General features: G+C 35.7%; 1 protein-coding gene and 1 pseudogene across 1 annotated transcript; both read left to right on the top strand.

Annotated features, from left to right (window-relative positions):
• Positions 1-2,901: 2,901 nt before the first annotated feature.
• Positions 2,902-3,987, top strand: LOC136064156 (rust resistance kinase Lr10-like; annotated as a pseudogene).
• A 405-nt stretch (positions 3,988-4,392) lies between these two features.
• On the top strand, positions 4,393-6,120 carry LOC136064344 (cytochrome P450 98A2-like; the record flags this gene model as incomplete). Its single annotated transcript, XM_065765995.1, has 3 exons — positions 4,393-4,636; positions 4,715-5,112; positions 5,384-6,120. Coding segments are annotated over 3 exons (1,287 nt in total), but the record flags the coding sequence as incomplete, so codon positions are not given.
• Between the last annotated feature and the right edge of the window lie 4,550 nt (positions 6,121-10,670).

Raw genomic sequence — 10,670 nt, forward strand, 5'->3', positions numbered from 1 at the left:
CCTATAAATCAAATTTTTAAGACTCGATTTTCATAAGTTGATCACGTCTATTGTGACTTTTTTTCACGTGGTGCAAACATGAGAATTTTGTCTTTAATAATGTTTGAAATTTTTTTTGACGGAAAAGGTAAAATTTAGATTAAAATAATAAAATAAAAGTACAAAGGTGTCAGGCTATACATACTAGCCTGACACCCAGGACAAAGAAAAAAATAAAAAAGAAAATCATCATTTTGTGTACGTTGGTTTGGCAAACCAACACACCCAGGACAAAGAAAAACTAAAAAAAAGGAAATCATCATTAGCTGTGTACGTAATGTTTAATATTTACGTAGAAATGGCTGTGCTTATAAATCGGGCCTTAGGAACTCAATTTTTATGTGTACGTCACCTAAAAAAAATGTCATATCAGAGGTGATCAGATTATGAAAATTGAGTTTTTGAAACTCGATTTATAGACCCAAAATCGAGCTTCTTAGACTCTAAATATTAGTAAAAAATATAATTTGAAAACGTTTCTTACTAATTATAATATTTGAAAATCAAAGTTAATTTCTCATTTTGGCCTTTTATTTTCAAGAAAACAAAAAGTTTTTTTATTCTTTTACTTTTCTACCTTAACTAAATACAAAGAAGGGAAACAAAAATCTTTTCTTTCTTCTTACTTTTCCATCCTTATCCAATTTTCCTTCCACTCATTTTTCTATTCCCCAACCAAATGGACCCTCAGGCTTGGGGAAATGAAAAGTAAAAATTATTGAATTGCTTAATTAGAAGATGGCTTCTTGGTTCATGTTCCATCCATTCCAATGTAATAGACATGCTAGGGAATATTTATCCAGTATTACTGTGGTTTCGTTATAATGAGAAGTTAATTTAAAAGGTCCAAACGCTGATGTTATTCTTTTCTTTTTGAAAAAGCAGGAAGGCGACCTCCATATCAAGGTTATTTCGATATCGGTGGGCGACCTCCATATCAAGGTTATTTCGATATCAGTGAGTTTTCTATCTCAAAAAAGTTATTTGAAGGATAAAGATAATACAGAATGAAAAGTGACATAGAATTACTTTGGGTAATTGTGCCTGATTGTGAATATGACACTAGTAGATGAATAACCCATGTACTTGGGCAATCGGTTGATCTTTTAAGCTTGAAAATGAAAAGTAAGATAATCGAATTTCTTAAGATTTACACAAAATTTGGATTGGTCTAGGTGTTGGGGGCATGACTTAATTAGATTGTTATAGGTCTGTGGCCTTCTTGATCGGGGTGGGTTTGCTTTGTGGGTCGACGTTGTTTGGTCTTGGGCCCGTGGTTGCCCGCTGTCAACAACTTAGTGGATTTTTTTTTTTTTTTTTTTTTGTATAAGGTGGTTTCTTTTGCTGGTTGTGATGCTTTTAGTTGAAAAAAATATTGGAAAAAACTTTTAGTATAGAAATGCATCTCCAAAAAAGTTTTCAGCGTAAAGGTAATAGAAAACCATTTCCGAGAGTTTTTCTCAAGACAAGTCTTTTTGGTGTGTTTGAAAACAAAAAACAGAAAACAACAACCAAACAATAGAAAACCATTTCTCCTGATTAAAATTTCCTCTCATTTCCCTTAATATAGTAGGGTAAATTCTAACCATACTTTAAATCATGGTTGCAAAACTTTGCCATTCAAGTAGAATTATTAATTTTTTTTATTTTTTACTTGCATTCCGAATAGAATTGGGCTTGAGCCTTGAGTAAAATTGATTTTAATACATAAAGTCAACAGGTTCTTTATATTCCTTGTTAAACATGGCCCGATAAGAGGGTTTTTTTTTTTTTTTAGATTAGTCTTATTAAGCCTACACTTTTCAACTTTTTCGGGTCACTTATTTCCCTAATTCATCTTTAGTTAGCAAAATTTAATTTCGACTTTCTTTCTTTTTTTGTTTTGTTGTTGCAGCTTATAATTGGTACTTACTACTAAACATCGGTAAGAACCTAAATCTCCTTTGATCTTCTTCAACTTTTTATTTTTTATTTTTATAGCAGATCATTCCTTAAGATTGTGCTTGAGAATAGTTTGCCATGAAAACAAGATGTAATTAATTTCTAGTGATATTTAAATGGAAACAGCTGTTTAATTACTTGGATTAGGAAGGCCCTTAGTTGTTAGTTCCACTCTATTTTGAACTAAAAATTAAAATAGCAGAAAGAAGTGCAACAAGAAATTTGTTTTATCATAGGTTTTTTTGGGTGATGTCCCTGTACAGTATTGTTATATCTTACAGTGAAAATAGTCTTGGGGACTCCATGGGTGGTTGCCCTTTTGATTAGGGCTGTTCACGGGTCGGTCCGGGTCGGGTTTGTGCCCAACCCGGAACCGACCCGACCAAGTCAGGTTACCAACATTCGACCCGCCGCCGACCCGTCAGAGAGTCGGGTAGGATCTGACAGTTCTTCGCCGGAAGTGGTCGGGTTTCGGTCGGGGTCGGACTGGCCTTGTATGGCGAGATCTTGCTGGATCTCGAAGAGATTTTGCCTAACCTGTACAGAATCACTCCGGATCTGGCGATATCCAATTGAGAAATCGTATATATGGTGGGGATCGGCGGCTTCATTGGTAGTAGAATCGGTCAGGTCGGTTGAAATCGGGTTTAGATGCAAGGACCCGCCAACGGACCCGTCGGAATCGGGTTGGATACCTCAGAAACCGTCGCTGACCTGTCACGGGAGTCGGATCGGCCGGTTTTCGGATCGGGTCGGTCGGAAATTCGGGGGGTTTGGGTACACGGTTGAACTTGGACAGGTCTACTCTTGATATATAAGTGGCGTAAGAGGCATCTATCAACAAATGACGATGTTGAAGAATTTCTACAAAGCCAAAATAACTTCATGCCAATTAGGTATTCTTACTCAAAAATTAGGAAGATGACAAAAGGTTTTAAGGATAAATTGGGAGAAGGAGGCTATGGCACTATGTATAAAGGGAAGCTTCGGCCGACTTGTAGCTATTAAGATGTTAGATAATTCCAAAGCTAATGGGCAAGATTTTATTAGTGAAGTTGCAACAATTAGAAGGATTCACCACATGAATGTGGTGCAACTCGTTGGCTTCTGTGCCAAGAGACCAAAGCGTGCCCTTATATATGAATTCATGTCTAACGGTTCTCTTGACAAATACATTTTTTCTCTAGAAGGAAGAATCCTTTAAGTATTGAGAAAATATAAGAGATTTCTATTGGAGTGGCTCATGGGATTGAATATCTACATCAAGGATGTGACATCCAAATTCTGCATTTTGATATCAAGCCCCATAACATTCTACTTGATGAGAACTTTACCCCAAAATTTTCTGATTTTGGGCTTGCAAAACTTTATCTTGCAGATGGTAGCATAGTGTCATTGACTGCTGCAAGAGGAACACTAGGATATATGGCTCCAGAGTTGTTTTATAAAAACATTAGAGGCGTCTCCTATAAAGCTGATGTTTAAAGTTTTGGCATGTTATTGTTGGAAATAGCAAACAAAAGAAAGAACTTTGATGCATTAGCAAATCATTCAAGCCAAATTTACTTCCCAACTTGGGTTTATGATCAAGTTAGCGAAGGAAATGACATTGTAATGGAAGATGCCACAGAGGAGGAGAAGAAAACAATTAATAAGATGATCATAGTTGCATTATGATGCATACAGATGAAGCCTAGTGATCGCTATTCAATGAACAAAGTTGTAGAAATGCTTGTAGGAGAAGTTGAATGCTTACAAATGCCTTCTAAGCCTTTCTTATCATCACTAGTGGATGTTAGAGACAGCTTAAATCCAACTTGCTCGTCAATTCAATCAGGTGAATCATGTCAATCAACTCAATTTTAAATGCAAACCAGGTGATATGTTAGTTGGTTGATTTAAATGGAAAAGTGAAAGGTATTTTAGGTGCTGCTAATTCCATAATAAATTTGGTTGTAATTTTACAAAAGTTTACTTGTAATGACAAAAGTTTCAATGTTATTATTTTCAATGTCATTTGTAACCATTTCATCAGGGGCGGAGCCAGAAATTTGGTTTAGGAGGGGCCAAGTTGTGATGTTAATATATTAGTTAATACAAACCTCTAAATATACACACACATAAATTAATTTACTAAAAGAATTTATCATCTTCTAAATTTTAATGAGTATATAAAAGTCATGTATTTCTTCTATTAGACATGTATAAAAATTTATTATTTTCTACATAGTTTAATTTGTTAAATCTCTTAAATTATATAATTTTAATATAATTTCTCTTTCTTTTCAGAGTACCATTGAAATGATTCAAAATTTGGGGGGGCCAACTTCAATTTTTCATGCTACATTTTAAAAAATGTAAATAATATATATACTATAAAATAATATTTAAAAATTTTGGGGGGGCCTTGGCCCCCTCACTCTTGTGTGTGGCTCCGCCACTGTTGCTGATAGACATAGAAGTAGGTCAGCTGCTCAGTTTAGCAGAGATGGCAAGGACCTTATATGGGCTGATTATGGTCCTCACTATGTCAAGGTTAGGAAAGTTTGCACCCTTGAGCTTTTCACACCAAAAAGGCTCGAGGGTCTTAGACCCATTAGAGAAGATGAGGTTACTGCCATGGTTGAATCCATCTACAAGGACTGCAACAATCTTGGTACGCTTTTTTATTTATTTTGTACTTGATTTCTAACTTATAATTCGATCCTGAAAATTGTTTTTATTTTACATGCAGAGAATAATGGTAAAGGCTTGTTGGTAAAGAAGTATTTGGGTTCTGTGGCATTCAACAACATCACAAGACTGGCATTTGGAAAGCGGTTTGTAAATGAAGAGGGTGTAATGGATGAGCAAGGATTGGAACTCAAGGCAATTTTGGCCAATGGAGTGAAGATTGGTGGATCACTTGCAATGTCAGAGCACATTCCATGGCTTCGTTGGATGTTTCCACTAGAGAAAGAGGCACTCGCTAAGCATGGGGCAAGAAGGGACGGACTCACTATAGCTATCATGAAAGAGCACACTCAAGCTCGCAACAAGAGTGGTGGTGTCAAGCAACATTTTGTTGATGCATTGCTTACATTGCAAGAGAAATATGACCTTAGTGAAGACACCATTATTGGACTTATTTGGGTAAGTGAAAATGTTCCTCTTTCACTTGTGTTTCGGGTTGATAAAATAGAATAAACATTCCTTAAATTACTTGAAAAGATAACCAAAACCTAATATATTCACTTGAAGAACATATTACATTTGTGGCAACTTAAAGATTTGGAGTGGATAAGTAGTTGTTTAGTGAAAAGGACAAAATGCTTAAAACAATTATCTTTGCTTTTTTAATTGCTAGAAATAGTAGTGAGGTAACTTATGGGCTAATGAACATTATATCATGTGATATGTGCAGGACATGATCACTGCAGGCACGAACACCACTGCAATCTCGGTAGAATGGGGAATGGCTGAGCTAATAAAGAACCCAAGGGTGCAACAAAAGGCCCAAGAGGAGCTAGACCGTGTGATTGGTTTCGAGCGTGTCATGACCGAAGCCGATTTTTCTAACCTACCTTACTTACAATGTGTAGCCAAAGAGGCGCTAAGGTTGCACCCTCCTACCCCACTGATGCTTCCTCACCGAGCCAATGCTACTGTTAAAGTTGGTGGCTATGACATCCCCAAGGGATCAAATGTTCACGTTAATGTTTGGGCCGTAGCACGCGATCCAGCAATGTGGAAGAACCCGACTGAGTTTCGTCCCGAGAGGTTCCTCGAAGAGGATGTTGACATGAAGGGTACTGACTTCCGGCTACTTCCATTTGGTGCAGGGCGACGACTGTGCCCCGGTGCACAACTTGCTATCAATTTGGTCACATCTATGCTTGGTCACTTGTTGCACCATTTTGTTTGGACACCACCTGAAGGGATTAAGGCAGAGGAGATTGACTTGACCGAAAATCCCGGACAGGTCACTTACATGCGAACCCCATTACAAGCCATAGCCTCTCCAAGGTTGCCATCACACTTGTACAAACGTGTGGCAGCGGACATGTAATTTTTAGTTTGTTTGTTATTATCCTCCATAGGATTTTGATTATGAGCTTGTGTTGAAATTGTAATTCTGATGAGATTGTGAAATGCTTCAATGATTTACTATCTGTTTGTTTTGATGTAAAATATTTGCAGAAAAATATTTTCTTATTTTACAGTGTTTGTTTTGCAGTAAAAGATTTAGTCAAAAGTAAAATATTTTCAGTCAATCAAATTAATCTAAGCAAATTTGTGTAAAATATTTTACAATTTCTCTCCAACTCTCACCCGACAACTCTCAGGCTATCTATCTCTCCCTTTCATGCTATCTCTTCTCACCCTCTTAATTTTCTCTTCCCAACCTAAACCTTCTACCCCCAAACTTGGTGGCACCACCCATTGACTAGCGCAACCCAAAAGCGGCGCAACCCATCAGTAACAAGAGCAAATAAAGAAACATTGTGGTTCACAAAATCACTAGTGTGAAAATAGATATTTGTATGAAAGATTAGGATGGTATTGGTCCCAATTGACACATGCCTTGTATGATATTGATTTTGGGTGAGCAAGAGGGGTCCTATATGCTTAATTGGACAGCAATGTCTCACCAGAAAGGAAAAAGAATCGGAGGAATGCCTATTTCATTTTATTAGACTAAAACCATAAGATGGGATCCATTAGGTGTGGGATATTACTTGATACTAGTCACTATTCTGTGGGAATAGCTACTGGATGAGTTATAGGGAAAAAAGAATCATTATTTTTGAGTTGAAGTAGTAAGCAAAAATGCATGGAAAAAAAATGATATTGAAAGAAATAGCACAAAGTTTTATTAGTTATGCAGAGGATAGCAATGTTATTTTATTTATTAGTTTTTTTGGGAAAGGAATAAGAGACAAAATGTTGTGTTTCTAGTTTAATTAGTATGTATATATATGTATATTAAAGATAGATTGTAATATATATACTAAAAGGTGCCAATTGAAAGGTTATAATCTTTCAAATTTGATATACTAAAAGGTGTCTATTGAAAAGTCATAAATTTTTATATTTGATATATATTAAAGGTGTCTATTGAATGAAAAGATATCTATTGACCGAAAACGTGTCTATTAAATGAAAATGTGTCTATTGACAAAAAAATGTGCCTATTAAATAAAAAATGTGCTGATTGACTGAAAAATTACATATTGAATGAAAATGTGACTATTGAAGGGTCATAATCTTTTGGGTATAAATAGTGGTTTATATTCATTTGGTAATTTCTTCTCAACTTCTTCTTTTTCATTTTTCTTAGAAATACAAGAAACATTTGGGTCTTCTCTAAAATTTTTATTTGTAGAACCTAATAAATTTGGTTATATCCCGAGGACAAATTTGTAGTAACCCTTTAGCAACTTTTATGTAAGGGCAAATATTGTTTAATGATAACTGAAAGTTCAAATAACGTTGAAAATACTATGAACGTTTAGACCTCCAAACAACAAAATATCAATTCAAGCTTTATATCAAACAATGTATGTGCAGAAAATGATAACAAGCTTATGTCAGAATTGATAAACAATCTAAACCAATTAAAATCACATCCATAATAGAAATTAAATGGTAAAGATTAAGGGAAGAGAGATGCAAACACAAGGACAACACAACGATGTGTTATTGAAGAGGAAATCGAAGCCTTCGGCGTAAAACCTCTCCGCTGCCCTCCAAGTGGTCAATAATCCACTAGAAAATATAGTTGGGATACATGAATAGCAATAGTCCCTCCAAGCCTAATCTATCTAGGTACCTAAGCCCTCCAAGCTTCTTGCTCCAATGAGGTTACGCAGAACCTTTATCTTTTCTAGCTTGCTGGATTTCGCTATAAACCATAACATCAACCAATAACCATTGGTCCCTTCCAAACTACTTCCCTTAGCACCAAAAAAACCTTCTCATAGACGTGGGTATGGTGAGAAAATGATTTGGTCAAAAATCTCTCAAAGATGTATCAATGGAGAGAGTGAGAGTAGAGAAATTTGAATAGTCTCTATGTGAAGATTGTGGATGAATCAATCTTGTTTTTCTCTAGAGTTTCTCTCTCAAAATTCTCTCTGGAAGCTTTCTACATTTCGTGGGTATGAGGAGTATTTATACTATGGTGAGATAGGAATGCGAAGAGTCAAGTTTTTCAAAACAAAGCTAGTTGGCAGCTTGGCCTCGCGACTTGGCTAAGTCGCGAGTTAAAGCTGCGAGATAATAGAACGGCTAGGCTAGACTTTTTGTCCTGTAGTGCTCCAGCTGGCACAACTGTTCATCTTCCCACACGTTTCACTCATGTGTTGAATTTGGCGGCTTGCCAGTCGCGAGTCACCCGCGAGTCCTAGCTACGAAGCCCTACATCCTTGCACAATTTTGAGCATTTCTTCACACTCTCTTACTCACCATCCTTATATGAATCCCACCTAAATACAGGATTTTTAAGTGCTGAAATACAAGCAAATTGGCACAGAATAAAACCAACAAGATGGTTGATTAAATTCAACCTTACAATAACAATCAATTGTATCTCCAAGTCAATCAAATTTTCTGTTTGCCTACTTAATCATTTTGTTATTTCATTTTATTACTCCTCCATATTCCCAAAAAATCAAAAAGATCAATGAAGTCTAATATTTATTTTAGCGTAACTGAAACGAACAATTTTTTAAAGGAACTAAGAGCTGGTTTTTATTTATTTTTTATTTTTTATTTTTTTTACCGAGGACTTGCAAATGCACTATTGGTGATTTTAAAAAAAAAAAGTTGCTTATTTCCAATTTATATTACACTAGTGGCTTAAAAGCCAGTACTAAAAAGTGACAATATCACTGAAACGTTACTTATATTCCACCAAATGAAAAGGCATAATGTTTTGGTGTTTTTAAATGTAGATGTGGCCCTAATTTGTGTAACACCGTAGCCAAGTGGTGCAATAAGATAAAGTCAACAAAAAGTTAAACATTTCGTTTTTGAGTCTGATTTTGATAAGGACCTAGTGTAAAAGCCTAGTTTTACACTCTCCAATAAAATACTAACACATCGGATTTTTCAAATAAAAGAATAAGCACAAATAAGAACTGATACACCCAATTACACTCCTACTAAAAACTTGCTCACCCAAATATTTAAAATAAAAATAAAAAATAAAAAAACCAACACCACCATCTGAAAGTTAAGACCTTAACCAAACTTCTTCTCCTACATGCTGTTGGAAATGCCTCTAAATGGAAAAGCATCATCAACGAAGTCGAAGTATGAATTAGATGGTCGAAGCTACCATAGACATGTTGAATCTTGAAGCTTTGGTATTAATCTTACATCCTTTCCTCAAAACAAAAGGATTACAACAAACAATAGGAGAAAAATTCCTTCTCCATGAAAAGAAAATAGAATGACGTTTAAGTTTTGCCCTTCCTAAGCTTGGGTTGATTGACATTGATTTTTTTTCTTTAAAAATCAATAAAATACCAAATCTAGAAGATCCAACCTAGACCATCATGTCCACGGTGGTTCTGCCATATTTTCTAGACTTCGACGTCGCCGATGAAGGCTTTTTGATCTAGCAACAACTCCATCAGTTTGTGGAGGAAGAAGGTTAGATTGTGATTTTTGTTTTTTGTTTTTTTAATTGGGTTACAATGAGAGTGTGTTTGTATGAGGTAACATCTAATTTTTTATTTACAAATATCAAATATGGCATGATATTATTGGATGGGTAAAAGTAGAGTTTTATACCACGTACTTATTGAATTTAATCTCTTTGTTTATATATATATATATATATTTTTGAAAGGGAACTCATTAATCTTTCTTTATAATGAATCAAAATACAAAGCTTCCAACGCAGCTGGGGGATTCCTCCAACCAAATACATTCACCCTCAACTCCCCTTGCAAATTTGGCCAAGGAGTGAGCAGCGGAATTTGCTGATCTACCGTTTGAGGCCAATTAAGTTTGGGGACACAATTGACAGTCCAGGCTTGCAGAAGGGGACCATCCATCATTGTTGAACCCGAGGTAAGGTTTGGTACGAAGGGGAGTAAATGCTACTACAATTTATGGGCATTGTGATTGCATGGAAACACATAAGTACCGAAAAGACGAAGGCAAGTCTGCCACTGCCACGAGGTGCATGTCAAGTCCATTTTCACATTATTAAACCAATCACCCACTAAAATGAACCTCCATCACCATTTATTATTTTCAACAACAACATTTGTTTCTATCAAAGTCATCCCACTTGTCATTCTACCTAACTTATCTTTCATTCTACAAATTAGAAAACTTCTAATTATGAATACAATAATGAAGCCCTTTTTTTCTTCTAATGGGAATGTTAATGGGTGTCTTAGAGCATCCACGGCAGATGTTGTAAAAAAATGTCATTTTACCACACTAAAGACCTACTTTATTATTTTACCACATCATTTTACAACATCTCATTTATCAGATGTTTTATTATTCAATTCTATATATTAAAATAATATATTATCCCCTCCCCTATTATCATCAACAACACCGACAGCCACCACTGGCCATCACCCCCACAGCCCATAACCACTGTCACTGTCACCGCCTATAGCCCACAGCCCACCACCACCATCAGATCAACCCAAATTGCAGCAAAAAAAAAAAAAAAAAAAAAA

Source organism: Quercus suber, unplaced genomic scaffold, assembly GCF_002906115.3.
Source record: "Quercus suber isolate HL8 unplaced genomic scaffold, Cork oak 2.0 scaffold_23, whole genome shotgun sequence".
Lineage (NCBI taxonomy): Eukaryota > Viridiplantae > Streptophyta > Magnoliopsida > Fagales > Fagaceae > Quercus > Quercus suber.